Source organism: Moschus berezovskii, chromosome 8, assembly GCF_049115385.1.
Source record: "Moschus berezovskii isolate FMDL1 chromosome 8, NW_MosBer_1.0, whole genome shotgun sequence".
NCBI lineage: Eukaryota > Metazoa > Chordata > Mammalia > Artiodactyla > Moschidae > Moschus > Moschus berezovskii.
In genome coordinates, this window is record NC_142467.1 from 49,185,601 (window position 1) to 49,200,998 (window position 15,398).

Sequence of the window (15,398 nt, forward strand, 5' to 3'; positions counted from 1 at the left end):
CTTTTTCAACCTTCATCTGGGGTGCAGGTTGAGATTTGGGCCCATGCCCCCACCCCTCTCCTCACCGCCCACCCCCCGACTCCTTCCCTTCCTCCCCATCCCCACCCTCCCACCCCCACCCACCCTACCTCCATCCCCACAGCCGCTGTCTCCTCCTTCTCTGCTGGCTCCTTCAGTTTCAATAGCATCATCTCCATCTCCACACTCTGTGGTCACTGCCTGACCTGCCATCTGTCTGGGCCCTTTTCTGCCCCCAAACCAGGCCTTTCTGGTTCCAGTGGGTGCCCCCCAGGTTTTTCAGGGTGGGCTGTGGGGACCTCCCCCAACCTTAAACCAGGATCTTGTTTTGGAAGAAGGTCTGAGCTGCCTGTGTCTTCACCCCCAGCTGTTTCTGTTTTTGCATGGTGGGTTGGTGTCTCCTGCTGGTGGGTCACCTGAGCTGTAGCTGCTAGACCCAGGCCCAGGTGGACACAGAGTCCATGCTGGACTTGGCAAGAACCCGGAGAGGGGGCTCTGCAGTGCAGTGAGTGAGTGCAGGAGCAGAAATGGAGATGGACCAGTGGCAGACTGGGGAGAGAGGAGGGGCCCTTCCAGCTCCATCCTCAGGTTGTGTGTGACCTTGGTCTCCATGCTGCGGGGGCTGACTGCTGCCCTCACACCCTGAGTGAGGGTCAGATGAGCTCATGTCCCAGGATGCCTGGGCGCTGAGCTCCAGTACTGCCCCACGCGAGGCTGGGGGGTGGGGTCAGCACCTCCTTTCCCCTGTCCACACCCATCCCACGGCCTGTGATGGAGGGAGATGTACCGTCAGCATGGGAGACAGGATGATGACGCAGGCCCTCATCCCAGGAGCCTCGGGGCGCCTGGTAATGGACTTGGCCTCATTGTCCTTGGAAATTCCTGTCCAGCTCTGTCATCCTGGGAATGAGTCCCCTCTCTAGGAAAGATCTCAGAACCACACAGACCAGAAGGAGAGTTCCCATCTGCCCGGAAGTCATCCTGAAACTGCCGCTGACCATCTGAGCATGAGGTCAGCGGGATGTGGAAATTCCCTGTTCCCTTCTTTGTGTTTCTTGCCTCCAGAAGTCCAAGCCGTCCTTTAGGTAGCTCTTCTGGTCTCCAGAGAGGACTTTCTCACAGTAGGCTATTTGGTCTGGGCTCCCTCTGCCCTCAGCCTGTACTCTCCCCCTGCCCCCAGCTCTGCCCACCCAGGCTGGAGTCGAGAGAATAGCCTGCCTGCCCCTCAGCTGCTTCCCCTGAGCCCCCTTCCCTGGAGGCTCCCCAGTGCTGAGGGAGAGCATGCATGCTTTGGAGAATGTGAAGGTGGGATTTCAGTTCCTGGGTCCTGCATCCTGCTTTTGCTTGGTGTTACATCTGGGCATCTCCGAGGGAGCTTCTCTGTGCCAGGCTCAATTCTAGAAATGTATGGCTCTCCCGGTGTCTCTGGTCAGTGGATCACAGTTAGGCTCTCAGGATGTTTGCACATGGCTTCTCAGGAGGCAGGTGTAGGATCAAGGGCTCCTCTGGTCCTTTCTGTCTCTCTGCTCTGAATAGAGATTTACTGGGGCTCTGTTCTGGACCACGCTGACAATACCTTGGTAGACCAGATGGACACGGCGCCTGCTCTCTTGGAACTTCTAATCTATTGGGCAAGCCAGATGTGGAGTAAAAATATTCCCAAATTATCACATACTGTCAACTGTGAGTTCCATGTAGGGTGAGTGTGGAGTGGTGAGCAGGAACCCAGACACCGGCTGTCACTTATCACCAGAGGTGCTTAGGGTTCCTTTCAGGTCTCGATCTCCCCATCTGCAGACTCCATTCAGCTGTCAGTCACCTCTCACTCTCCAAGGGCCAGGCCTGTGCTGGCACCACAGATGAGGAGAGCGTGCTCCCGCCTCCAGGAGATTCTCAGTCAAGATACATAAAGACCTACCCCGGTCATACATATTCCATTCTGGGCGTAAGGGCTTGCTGGAGAGGCACACAGGAGAAAGGGGCGCACAGGGGTAAGACCCACTCCCCCTCAGCATTTGCCAGCGTTTGGAGCTCCTTGCTACATGCCAGCCACTGTGCCCCGTGCGTCACCCACACTGTCTTCTAATTCAGTGAACACTTCAGCGCTTTCTCTGCTCTGCTGTGTAATGTTGATCTTTTGAGTTAAAAATGAGTCCCCCGTAAGCTGGTGACTTCTGTGTTGGGTGTGTGGGCAGCTGTCCTGTGCCTCTGGGGCTCAGTGGGGTGTGGGTAGCTCGCAAGTGTGTGTTTCTCTTGTCAGTCTTTGGGGGACGGGGGTCTCACTCACCAGAACTTTGTTTTTCTTTCTGGCTCATGGCATCCCAGGGTAATGGGGACCCTGTGACCAAAATCCTTGTTATCTCTTGTGCTATAGGGCAAGGGAAACAGCTGAGAGTGACTGGATAGATAGCTCCATGTTATCCTGCTAACAGGCTTGAACTTGCCTGTTTCCCCTCTGGCCTGAGTCTTGTTGGAGGGAGCTGTGTGAGAACAGCAGGCGATCGACTCAGCTTTCTTCCGTGGAACTGGATCTGCATCTTGCCTCACTTGCTGGCTGTGTAATCCTGGCTGAGTTTCCTAACCTCACTGAGCCTCCATTATAAAGTGAGAATAATACTATGTATTTTCAGGCTATTGTACAGCTTAACTGTGCAGCCGAAGGATTTAATGCAGTGCCTGGCAAGTAGGTTAATGAATGAGCTGTTATTGTTAGTCTTTTTTTTTTTTTTTTTTGTATTCCTTTAGCAAAACACTTGTGGGTGGTCAAAGGATCTTTGAGGACTTGTGACTGGAATCATTTTGGCCCTCGGGGTGGTGATCTTGGGAGGGAGGTGTTGGGGCTCCCAGTCCTTCTGGAGCCCCTGGTGGTGGAAACCTTTGGAGCTCTTCTGTGGTTGGTAAGCTCTTTGTAGGGCTGGAGGCTGAATCAGTTTTTCAGCCTCAGGGCCTTTGCACTTACTGTGCTCTCTGCCTGAAATGATATTCCCCCAGATATCTGCATGGCTAGTTCCCTCACCTCCTTCAGGTGAGCCCTGAAGGCAAGCCCTCCTTCCCTGTGAGCCCTTTCCTGACACCTTCATTTAAAATTAAGGCCCTACTTCATACTTTCTGCTTAATTTCTGTCTGTAGATATTTCCATTACCCCTAATACTGTGCTCATATCTCTCATTGTCTGTCTTCTTCCACCACTACTATGTAAGCTCCAAAAGGATTTTTTTTTTTTATTTTGTTTGCTGATAATTACCTAGCACCTAGACTAGCATCCAGCACAGAACAGATGCTCAATCAATCAATAATTGTTGAATGAATGAATGCAAGAAAGAAGCTTCTCTACTAAGTCACAGAAGTTGGATTCCTGAAATCACTTTACAGAGGGGTTTCAGATGAAATAAAGCCAGTGGAATCGAACAGAGTAATGCATCTGCTGCACAAGCAGATGGTGCTTTGATGGAAAATCCATCTGTTCATTAGAACTGGAAGGAGGAGGGTAACAGTGTCAATTCGTATATTAAATATTAGTCAGGGGTTTTTCTTTTTCTTCTTTCTTTTAGAAAAGCTAGTGTACATATAAGTGGAACTTCGGATTGGATGACTTGCTTATCCCTTTGGGCACAACATTTCACTTTAAAGATCACTGATTTAGTGTAAGACTTTCATTTCCCCTCTGCAGAGAGGGGAAGGGACTGCCCACGATCCCACAGTGAGTTAATAGCTAGACTATTTATTCATTCGATAAGTGTTTACTGGGCATTCCCATCAGAGCTAATACCCTGCTGGACGCTGGGGATGCAATGATTCGGGGTCCCGCTTCTTCTGGACCCCATCAGTAGGATATGAAGCTCACGTGTTTTGACTTCCAGGCCAATGCTTTTTCTTATACTCCACATTGCACCTCACAGTTGACTGCTGTTCCAAATGAACTGGCGGTGCAGTGAGGCTGCTAAAAGAAACTGATGGTGTTCTTAGGTCACATGACTAGAGGCAGAGTGTCTAGCTCAAAGGAAGTGACTGTCCTGCCCTGCTGTACCATGGGCAGACCAGCTTGTGGTGCTGTGTCCTCTTCTGGGTTCTGAGGACTGCCTTCCAGGGCTTTGATTGTCTAGGATGCTTCCGTGGCTCGGCCAGCCCCCTGACCTACTGCTGTTGTCCTTCCAGCCAGGCGGGTACCACGGCAGGGGCTGAGCCACCCTCATGGAAGGGAGAGGACCATACCGGATCTACGACCCTGGGGGCGGCGTGCCTCTGGGAGAGGCGTCCTCAGCTTTTGAGCGCCTAGTGGAGGAGAATTCCCGACTGAAGGAAAAAATGCAAGGGATAAAGATGTTAGGTAAAGCAGACCCTGCCCTCTCCCTGCAGAGCTCCTCCCTCAGCCTGCAGTGCTGATTGGCGCATGCTTCTGCCCAGGTCCCCTCTCTCCCTCCCGGCCCAGCATCGGCTCCTGCCTTACAGCTGTGTCTCTGTGCACTCCTCTAGCAAGGTGGAAGTCTTCCCAGCCCTGCGTCCCCAGCACCCCAGAACCCTGATGACCAGACTCAGAACACCGTGAGGGACTGAGAAGGAGGCGTGGGGTGCCGGAGAGGGAGCTGGCAGGCCCAGCTGGCAGACATGGAGAATAGCCATGAATAGTCTATCTACCAGAAGCACCAAAAATGGGGAGAACTGGCATCACCAGGGCAACCAGGGTCCAGTCCCCAAGTGTTACAGCAGGGGGTCCAGCTTGGCTTGAAGCAGGGCAGGAGGAGACCCCTTGATTCCTGGCTCTCACCCAAGCTGTCGCCACTGCCCAAGACCAGCCCGCTTCCCTCCGCATGGCTGACTGGCCCCCGTCTGTCAGCACCCAGCTCAGATGCTGATTCTTCCTCCATGCGAGGTGTTCACTGATTTCCCCATGCAGAGGGGACCCTTTCCTCCAGATTCCTAAAGCTCTTCCTTCACCTCACTGCCCCCTTCTCTGGCCTTGGGCTTTGGGAGTTGAGTATAGCTCCCAATTTCCCAAATGCTTTCTCCCTGCTTGGCAGATCTCTCCTTGGAATGGCAGATTGGCAAAGGAGGGATGGTGTTTCCCTGTCTCCACTTATACAAGAAGGCAAACAAGGCCCAGAGGGGTGGTGGGTGGTTGATGTTATGGAAGGTCTCCTCTCTTCAAGGAGCCCCTGACTGCAGGCTGTAGGCTGTGGGTAGCCCCCCTTGGGACCATGATGGTGGGCCTGAAAGAGCCCACCTGGCTTTGTGGAGTCCTCAGTCGGGTGTGGCAGGAATGGGGCAGGAAGAAAGTGCTGGAGGCCAGAAGTTTGCTCCAGATTCCCCTCTGCTCCTTTCCCCCTGGTTGCAGGGCCTCTTCCTTATCAGGCTGTTTCTGGCCGTGGGCTGGAGTGATATGTGTCCCATTGAGCCCACGAGGTGAGGCAGGGAGCGAAGCCCAGGACCTGGAGCACCAAACCGAGGCAGAAGCAGGCCTAGGGGGTTGGGGTGGGAGAATCAGCATGCTTAACTGAGTAATTTTGCTCCTCCTTCCCCCGTTGTCTCCCCAGGGGAACTTTTGGAAGAGTCCCAGATGGAAGCGTCCAGGCTGCGGCAGAAGGCAGAGGAGCTGGTCAAGGACAGTGAGCCACTCCCACCGCCGTCTCCCTCTTTGGCTTCCTTCAATGACCTGGCTGAGCTCGCGGGTACGAGGGGAGCCCAGGCGGTCCTCTGCCCATACCTTCACTCTCTAGGCCCTTAACCAAGGACTCCCATCTGAGTCAGAAACCCACCTCTCCTTATCCTTAGGCTGCAGGCTGTCCTCACAATCATGTTCTGGCTACAAAGGACCTCAAAATAATCTTGTCCAAAAATGGCTGGTGACTCAGCAGTCCTGAGACCCTGACAGACATTAGAAATGGCTTGCAACAATCCACTCCTTCCAGGATGTGGGCTCAGGATCTTTATCAGTATAACTTACTCAGCGCATATTTGATGAGCAGTTACTATGTGCCAGGCATCACGCTCCAGGCAACACCTTCGGGTCGCTAGAGTTGGCATCTGAGTCAGAAGCTCTCTGGTCTCTACCCTGCCCCGCTTTCATTTTACAGGTGGGGAGGCTGAGTCTCATGGCAGAACTGGGCTTGCCCCTCAGCCTGCAGCAGCGCCTTTCAGATGTCAGGTCCACATACCACCTATTAAGGGAAGGCGCCGACTGTGAATTAGGGTTAAAGTCCTGTATGTGATCACGTGCATTCCTCTGGCATGTCTCTGCATCCAGGGCAAGGTCTGAAACTAGGGAAGAAAAGGACTCAGATGGTTCCTGCAGGTTAAGTTCCAGCCTAACCTGTGGCCTCAGCCCCGGCCAGTGTGCCAAGCTTCCATTCGGCTGCTGGTGACATTTACTGAATGGACACATGGAGGAGACTGATGATCTCAGAGTCTGCTGTGCTGCAGGCAGCGGGCATTGCCAGCTTCCACTTGTCCACTCAATCGTGTTTTCTTTTTTAAAAAAATTATGAAAAATATGTGTTATGTGATAACATACAAGGCTAGGAAAATACAAAACAAGGTTACATATAGTTCTACTATATTCAATAGTATTTGCTGAGTCCTGGATGGATGCAAGACTCACCTCAGGAAGGAACCATGCAGCTACCCTCAAGGGGCTCCCTGGGTCAAGAGCCCCAGAAATTCAGGGAGGGAGAGCCCAGTTCTGCAGTTGCCAGCGGGATCAATGGGTGATCTTTCTGTGCCTGTTTTCTTACCTTTAAAGTGGGGATACAAAGCTGTCTTGAGAATTGGCCAGGATAGTAAATACTAAACACACTTTGTTAATTGTAAATTGTCATCCCTGTCATTATGGAGGTAGGTCCAACGTAGCAAGGAGCAGTGGTCACCGTGGGATTCCCCAGTGAGAGCAGGGAAGATGGTCTCTGCCCACGTTCTGCCCTGTTGTTCCAGGGCCGTCATCCTGGGACCACCTTCCGTCTCCCCAGACTCGTGGAAGGAGCTCTGAGAACTCTCCAGGCCAAGGCCATTCTTAAGGGGGTGGCATCTGGGCTTTTCCTCTTTCTCTGCTTCTCACACACGTTTTCTCAATTCTCCAGGAAAGGACACCGCTGTCCCAGCAACCCCTGCTGACCCAGCACACCCAAGCGACAAGCCAGGGCCAGTCCCCAAACCTCCATCCAGTGTAAGTTGCATTTGGAGTCATGGAGAAAGTTGCCTAGATCTCGAGATCCCATTGGCAGAACAGGAAGAGAGATGTTTGGGGTCAGGAAACCTTGTTTCTGATTTGCTAGGTGATATTGGCGAGTTGATTTCAGTCTCTCTGGGGCCTTGGTTTCCTCATTTTCAAATGAAGGTCAGAGTTCAGTCTGACCAGGAAAACCCTGATATGCACAAGGAGTTCCTCCCATCTGCCAGCTTGTGTAATGTTAAGCACGTATCGACTGCACAGTGCTCAGAAAGTAGGCAGATGTGACAGGCAGCTCACCTTCTCAACAGGGGCTCCAAAACTGTCTTCTGCAGATTTGCCTTGAGAAGGTCGACTTGGTATCCTAGGACTGGAAGGGACTCAGGGTGGTCATATCATTTAGAGTCTCTGTCCCACAGATGAGATTCACAGAGAGAAGAATGTTTTCCGAGGTCATAGGACAGCTGAGGAGGAGTAGAGGGAAAGGGAGGCTTTATGGGGCAGTGCCAAGGCCTCGAAAGTTGGAGGCCAGGGGGCTCAGCAGAGCTGAGCACAGAGATCCCTCGATCCCTGCCCTTTCCTGGGACGAGGGAAGGCTGAATTAACCTTTGTTCAACTAGGTTTAGCAGCAGTCCCAGAGCTAGTTGTTGGTCCAGCGGCCTGTCAGTTGGTTGCACAACCAGTATCTGCTACTTGGAGTGGCTGGGAGACATGGCAAAGTCTGGAGTTCTGGTTCACCCTAGATTTGCGTGTGTCCTGAAAAAGTTTCTCTCAGTTTGCCAGTTTCTCATTGAGACTTACCCCAGATCAGTCCACTCCCCTGGGATCTCTGGGACTGGGTTGGCAAGGCGGGCACAGGACCGCTGTGGCCGTGGCCACACTGACTGCTGCCTGTGTTTCCCAGATGCCCAGTCGAAGACGCCAGGGTCTGGGACATGGCTCAGGTGCCATCACAGGGATGTTGGATTTGTGGTCCTTGAAATGCAGTCCTACTTTTGCATTTATTAGTGAGAGGCCCTCAGTTTCCTCCTCTGTCCAATAGGGATATAATCTTCTGACCACTCCACAGGTTGCTTGGAGAGAAAAATGGAGTCCATGAAAACATTTTATTTTTATTCTTTTTTTGGCTGTGCTGCACAGCATGTGGGATGTTAGTTCCCCCAAGAACCTGTGCCCACTGCACAGAGTCCTGACCACTAGACCACCAGGGAAGTCCTCATGAAAGCACTTTATAAGTGCAAGGCCATTAAAAAAAGATAAGATCCTAAAATGCTAAGTACTTTGAAGGTCAGCTAGCCCAGTATCCCTGTTTTATAGATGAGGAAACTGTCCACAGAGGATGTGACCTCGAGTCACACAGTGGGCTGCCAGCAGACTTGCTGGGATTTATTCCTGCTTCATGGTTTGTGAGCTCAGCCTGGGCTGGCTCCTCCCACACAGAGGGGCTGCCCGGAGGACTTGGACATGAGGAGGGATTTTTGTCCCTCCATTCTCTGCCCCCTCTCAGCTATAGGGTCCGTAGAGGAGGGGCGAGGGGTTTTTTCCCAGGTGTCCCCTGACTCCCTTTTTCTGCACAGAACACCTCCTCTGAATTTGAAGTGGTGCCCACCGAGGGGCCTTCTTCACCGGAGAGCAGTGGCCACACCAGAAATGCGATGGTGAGTGGACGGCAGGTCCCTGGGCACATCCCCCATCTCCTCTCTGTTTCAGTCACCTGGCCCCTGTGAGAGGCACAGGACACGCTCACATCCCCTCGGCACCTCAGAGTCACTTGGGATAGGCTCGAGGGGCCAGCACCGGGGGGGTGTTTCTCGCTCACATATGCAAATCCGTGACTGGTGACTTCCCCGTGGACCACACGAGTACCGACCATTGTGAAAGTCCAGGCACGTTGCCAGCCCTGCTGCCTCCGTCAAGCGCCCAGCACCTCTGCACACTATGACTCAGCCTTTGGGCCTGCGGGCTCATAGCCCGGGTAGAGTAGAAAGGGTCAGAGGAACCCAGAGCTGCTTGAGGCAGGTGATTGGCATTTTGTGCAGGCCCTTGGGTCCCCCCAGGACCCCCTTTGGGTCATGTAGGTAGGAGGTTAAACCTTTCGCTCACACACACACACAAACATATACAGTCCACCAGCTCTGAGGTGTCTACCTGGTCCCCCCTTTACCCTACTTTGCTGCCTTTATTCCAACTATGTCACCCTGGTCTCTCTTAAAATGGCAGACTTACTGGAGAACCATTGAGGAAGGCATGAACATTCTTCAGAAATCTTCCACTTCTTACCCTCTCCTCCTTCTCCCTCCCTCCTCCCTTGGAGATTTTTTGATTGTTATACAGGCAGCAGGTTGTCTTACCCTTCACTGATGCCCCTTATTTGGGGCACGAATGTTGCTCTTTAAAGTGAAAGGCTTTGGGAAGTGGGAACTGGTGAGTGGAGGGAAGTGAGGCAGAAACTACTGGTTCCCATTACAAACCTTGGAGAACAGTTTGACTCTTTAAGCTATGAGTAGTTGATTAAAATGTTAAAATTTCAAGTTAAAAGCCGAAAAATACATTAATATATAAAAATTAAAAATATTGAATTAGCAAGGCAAGATACAAAAGGTATCTTTAGTTCACTGATTGTCTCTTGTGTGTGTCAGTCCCCAGGGTGAGGTCTCCATCAGGCTGCCACGCAGCTTACACTAGCGAGGCTTTGGCGACATGGGGAGGCTCTGGGTATCGGAAAGGTTCTGTGTTTCATCCCCTGGGAATGTCTGCCCCTGGTCCTGTTGTGTCCCTGAGGGTTCTGAGAAGCTGGCCAAGGAGGCACGATTCCCCCACCCCCCACCCAAGCCCCCGCCGCCTGCTCTGAATGCATTTCACTCTATGACCCTGAACTTCATCTCGTCAGTAGGTTCATCCTTCACCCCACCGTGAGTTTAGTCTGTACTGAGCAAAGACAAGACATCCTCCCTGTCCTCTGGGAGCTTACAGGCCAGTCGGAGAGGTCAGAGAGATGACACAGGTCACCAGCTTTGAAAAGAATACCATTGGCCACCTCAGACCCTGTATGGAGAGAGGCAGTGGGGGAATGAAGGCAGAATTGAAGCAGCAGCACCTGTTAGAATAAGGTGCTGGCAGTATTACAGAGCCATTCACTGGACACCGTGCTGTGGCCCTCAGGGCATTTCCACTGCTGTGGAGCTCAGACGAGGGAAGTCACCACAGATGGAGCATCAGGAAGCCCAAGGTCTGGCCCTGGCTCTGCCACTGACTCATGGGGCAATTTTGTGCAGCCTTCTTCTCCCCGCACTTTGGTTTCTAGACCTGAGCCTTGAGGCTTCATGTAGCTGTGACTTGCATCAGTGTGATGGAGGGCCTGCTAGAGCCGCTCACAGGTGGGCAGGGCCAGGAAGGATGAACAGAGGGGACACCAGGGGAATGAAGGCTGAGGAGATGTGGAGCCTCGGGGCTCAGGCAGGGGAAGGTGGGCACTCAGGTGCCTGGCTGGGGAGCTGGGATCTTAAGGCAGTCAGCTGTCAGGTACCCTGTGGATCCTTGGACATGGTGTTGGCATAGCTAAGGCACTGTCTGTGTTCTAGACAGAGGAGAGAGAGTGATAGGTTCTGAGACTGGACTATCTTGCCTATGGTTTGCTTCCTATCTTAATTCTCTACTAGACTGGGTATCTTTGAACTATATAGAGCTATGATTCTTTCTTTTTTAAATTAATTAATTGTTTTGGGCTGTGCTGGGTCTTCACTGCTGCGCACAGGCTTCCTCTAGTTGTTCTTAGCAGGAACTAAGCACTTACTGTGGTGCACGGACTTCTTATCGCTGCAGCTTCTCGTTCTAGAGCATGGGCTCCTAGCATGCAGTCTTCAATAGATGCGGCTCATGAGTTCCAGAGCGCAGGCTCAGTAGTTGTGGAACATGGATTTAGTTGCCCTGCAACGTGTGGGATCTTCCCGGACCAGGGACCAAACCTGAGTCCTCTGTATTGGCAGATGGACTTTTAACCACTGGACCACCAGGGAAGTTCTAGAGCTATGCTTCTTAGTGTGTTTTGAGTCTTGGGTCCTTTGAGAAGCTGGTGAACGCTTGGACCATTCCCCAGAAGACACAGGTACAGATATGATAGACAGTTTCGATGTCTGCTGGCCGAGCCTTGCTGCGTGGAAGAAGCAGTGCTGTGGATAGGGTGATGTTTTTTCCTGGGCTCGCCGCTTTCGTGTGTCACTTCACCTGCAGGGGAACCCTGTGGGGCGGAAGGGAAGAAAGGGGCTGTGTGCCTGCAGTAGATGAGGATTCTGAGGCCCCATAAACACGTGACTGACCCAAAGGCCCTCGGCGAGGCCTGGAGTGTGGGAAGAAGGCGGCTCCACCACTGGTGAGGCAGCCAGTGGCCTGGGAGTCCTGGGGCCTGCCCTGTGAGTCAGCCCCAGACAGGGAACCTGGGTAACTGGAGAATTTCCCCAGGCTGAGCTGGGATCAGAGGGGGAAACTGAGTCATGAGGAATGGGGAAGCAGAGGGAGGAAGGCTGGAGAGACTGCTCAGAGCGTGGTGAAGAGCGGCCCGCCCCCACCCTCCACCCCCAGGAGCTGGGCCCCCCGCCCCGGGAGGACAGCAATGTGATGCTGCACCTGCAGCGCCTGGAGACCACCCTGAGCGTGTGCGCCGAGGAGCCCGACCGCAGCCAGCTCTTCACGCACCTGGGCCGCATGGCCCTCGAGTTCAACCGGCTGGCCTCCAAGGTGCACAGGAACGAGCAGCGCACCTCCATCCTACAGGTGAGGCCGGGCCCAGGGCGGGTGGCCCGGGATTGGCCGTGTGCTTCCCCCTCCACTTCCTCCAGCTCTTCTGGGGCGTCCAGGGGACCACAGGGACTTCCGAGGGCGTGGCTGGGGACCCATCTTAGGCTTCTTGTTCAAGGTGGTAAGCGGGGTAAAGAACTCATATGAGGGGACGAGGAAGGAAATTGAGAAATGGTGGGGCGGGTGATGCAAATTCATGGTTGGGGTGACTGTGGAGGCGGTGGATGCGGCAGGTTGGCAGCATCCTTGCCTTTGTTCTTCACATACAGGTGTAGACAGGGAGGGGACAGGGGCCGGCCCCTTGTATGTTACTGCCCTGCCCCCTGAGGCAGGAGCATCATTATCCCCACTGCACAGGGGGGGCCGCAGCCCTCGAGAGGTGATTTTTTTTGGTCCCCCAGTTAGTAGATGGTGCAGCTAGAATTTGAACCTCTATGTCTATTCCAGAGTCCATGCTCTTAACTACCATCCCAGCCTGCCTCCCCAGTGGAGGAGACTTCCCCTTCATAACCCTCCCTGTGCTGTGAGAATGAAGTTAGATTTCCTTCCTAGGCCAGGCATCCAGCAGAGTGATTGTCACACATACACACACACATATTCTGTTTCAGATTTTTTTTTTTTTTTGGCCGTGCTGTGCTGCATGCAGGGTCTTAGTTCCCTGATCAGTTATCGAACCCGTGCCCCCTGTGTTAGAAGCACAGAGTCTTACTCACCGGGCCTCCAGGAACTTCCATCCCTTACTTTCCTATCAGGTTCCTATTTGTTTCCTTCTTAGCTCTTACCATAGTTTGTAATAATTGTATTAAGTGGTTTCTTTGTATTTGTTTTTTTCTTTATGCTCCCTGCTAGAATGTAGGCCTCACAAAAGGGGTGGGTGCCTTGTCTGACATGCCCACCGCTGCCAGTGTCTGGCACTTCGTAGGTGCGGAATGCGCGTTTGGTAAATGAATGAGTGAACAAATGGACTCACACGTGAGCTCTCTTAGCCACTTTGATGGAAGATAGTGACCTTTGTGATGACCTCTCTCCATCTGCTTTGTGCCCAGGGTATTTGCCTCTTGCTCAGAAGGATAGCACGTGAAGCCTCGTTCTGGCCTTCTGTTAGTGCCCAAAGCAGGACGTTCTGTTCCCTGGAGGCCCTGCCCAGGGCCGTGGCATCCTGTGTGTTTTCCCATCCTGTGGGTGGAGGTAGATTAATCCGGTCCCTCCTCATTCTTTCATTGATTTGTTTCTTGGTTCCCTCAGCATTTCTAAGGCCAGGCATGGCATGAGGCCTCTGATGGACATTGCAATCAGTCATAATGGTTTTCTGTTTCTTCATGTCTGATTACCCTCGAGTTCCAGGCTGTCAGAGGGGGCTAGATTTTGCTGTGGAAACAAGTAGCTCTGAAATTTCCCTGCATACTGTAAACATTTTCCCTCCTGTTCTGTGTGGCAGGGGCTTGTTTCTGCGCCCCCACTGTCTTGTGCCCTTTGGAATATGAGGCAGCCACGGGGAAAAAGAGACCAGAGAATTGTGCATGAGCCAGCCCAGAGTTGACACTTGTCACTTCCACTCTGCTTTCATTGGCCACAACTGGTCATATGATGATGACAAGCCTGGGAAACAGGAGGGAGTGGGTGAAAGGTCTGGTAAATATCACTGTTTCTGCCTCCAGCCCGACTCACAGAGTGCCACCTCCCTTCTCGGGTCTTTCATCACAGGGAGAAAGGCACCATTTAGGGTCTGCCAGATGGACTTTAGTCCCAGTGGTGATTCTTAAGAGCTATGCAACCTTATGCACTTGTTTTTAATCTGTCCTAGCCTACATTTTGGAGAAAGAAATGGCAACCCACTCTAGTGTTCTTGCCTGGAGAATCCCGTGCACAGAAGAGCCCGTCAGGCTGCAGTCCATGGGGTCGCCAGAGTCAGACACGACTTAGGGACTAGAGAGAGAGCGAGAGAGCCTGTGTTTGGCTATACCCCTCAGCTTGCAGGATTTTAATTCCCCAACCAGGGATTGAGCCTTGGGCCATGGCAGTGGAAGCGCCTAGTCCTAACCACTGGGCCACCAGGGAATTCCCTGGCCAGCATTTAAAACTGAGCCGAATCGTGTAGCTTCGGGAAAGCTGTGAGGCTCCACTGAGGGGGTGAGTGGAGGCGCACCACAGGTTAGGCGCTCACTAGATATCTGATGAAAGATTGAGTCGTTTAGTCCCGACCTGGCACATCACCGTTACTAGTTAGCCACTCCCTTCCTCCCATCTGTGAGGCCCTGAATCTGGCTGCCCGTCTTCCACGTCCCCCACCTCACAGCACTTCAGACACGCATCCTCACAGGGTGTCAAGGGCCCAGCAGCCCACGAGGCCCTTGTGTTTTCCCGGTCCTGCAGGTCCTCATAGCAGCCCTGTAAGGGAGGCAGGAGAGGTGTCGTTTCTCCACTTTGTAAGGGAAGGAGTTGTGCCTCAAAGTGAGGGAGTCCTGAGCCACGCTGGACATTGGAGAGGTCTTGCCCGGATGCCCTGTCTTCCTGCTCGCCAGCTGACAGCCTCACCGCCACCCCCCCCTTTCCGATGCCTCATGCATTCTCCAGATCACCTAAGCCTAGGCCTTTTAGGACTCAGGTCTTTACGGTCCTTCATTAATTGGCAGTTCAGTCATTCGGTTATATGTTCCTTCAGCGGAATTAAGTGTCGAGCTGTGCTGGACCCTGGGCTAGGTGGGGGTCCTGCAGGGGACAAGAGCAGCGAGGGGATCGCAGCCTTCTGGAAGCTTATAGACTCGTAGGGGTGGGGTAGGTGGACACAAAGAAAGTAATGACACTGATGATTCTGTAGCTCTAATTGTCACAGGTGCCGGGAGGGTAAGAGCAGGGGACTGTGGGCAAGGATAACGGAGGTGACCTGGCTTACCTGAGATGTGGGAGTCAGGGAGGACTTCTTGGAGGAGGTTTGACATTCAGGCTAAGACTGGAAGCAGGAGTGGAAGTCAGCCAGGGGACAGCTGGTGTGGAAGAGCATTTTAGGAGGTGGGAACAGAGGAGGAGGGATGACCTTGGAGAACCAGAAGGCCTTGTGGCTGACTCTTGGTCAGGCCTCCTCGTGGCTGGCTCCTGAGGGAGCTGATGCAGAGAGGAGCCTGGGTGGGGCTTTGGCCTGACTCCTGCTGTCCCAGGAGGAATTGGGTGAGGCCGTGCCGTGGGGATATCGTGTGGGGACGTGCTGTGGTTACCATCCTCCAGCATCATTCTGCATTTGGGGTGCACTCCTTCCCTTACTTTGCCCCCATCTCCCTCTCTCTGCCTTGCAGACGCTCTGTGAGCAGCTTCGGAAAGAGAACGAGGCCCTGAAGTCCAAGCTGGATAAGGGCCTGGAACAGCGGGATCAGGCTGCTGAGAGGCTGCGGTAAGTCCAGGCTCCGCAGAGAAGGCGTGAGGAGCCGGGTGG

At 53.2% G+C, this 15,398-nt stretch overlaps 1 protein-coding gene across 7 annotated transcripts in view; it reads left to right on the top strand.

The window, feature by feature from the left end:
- Positions 1-15,398, top strand: part of TNIP1 (TNFAIP3 interacting protein 1) — a 50,910-nt gene that overhangs the window by 17,677 nt on the left and 17,835 nt on the right. For 5 of the 7 annotated variants that reach the window (XM_055428819.2, XM_055428820.2, XM_055428822.2 and 2 more), the window contains exons 2-7: positions 4,174-4,345; positions 5,550-5,684; positions 7,089-7,174; positions 8,755-8,835; positions 11,756-11,947; positions 15,262-15,356. In XM_055428819.2, the coding sequence (XP_055284794.2) occupies positions 4,210-4,345; positions 5,550-5,684; positions 7,089-7,174; positions 8,755-8,835; positions 11,756-11,947; positions 15,262-15,356 (725 nt within the window). In that variant the 5' untranslated portion in view covers positions 4,174-4,209. The remainder of the gene's footprint in view (positions 1-4,173; positions 4,346-5,549; positions 5,685-7,088; positions 7,175-8,754; positions 8,836-11,755; positions 11,948-15,261; positions 15,357-15,398) is intronic. The other 2 variants (XM_088838553.1, XM_055428823.2) reach the window with 2 other exon arrangements.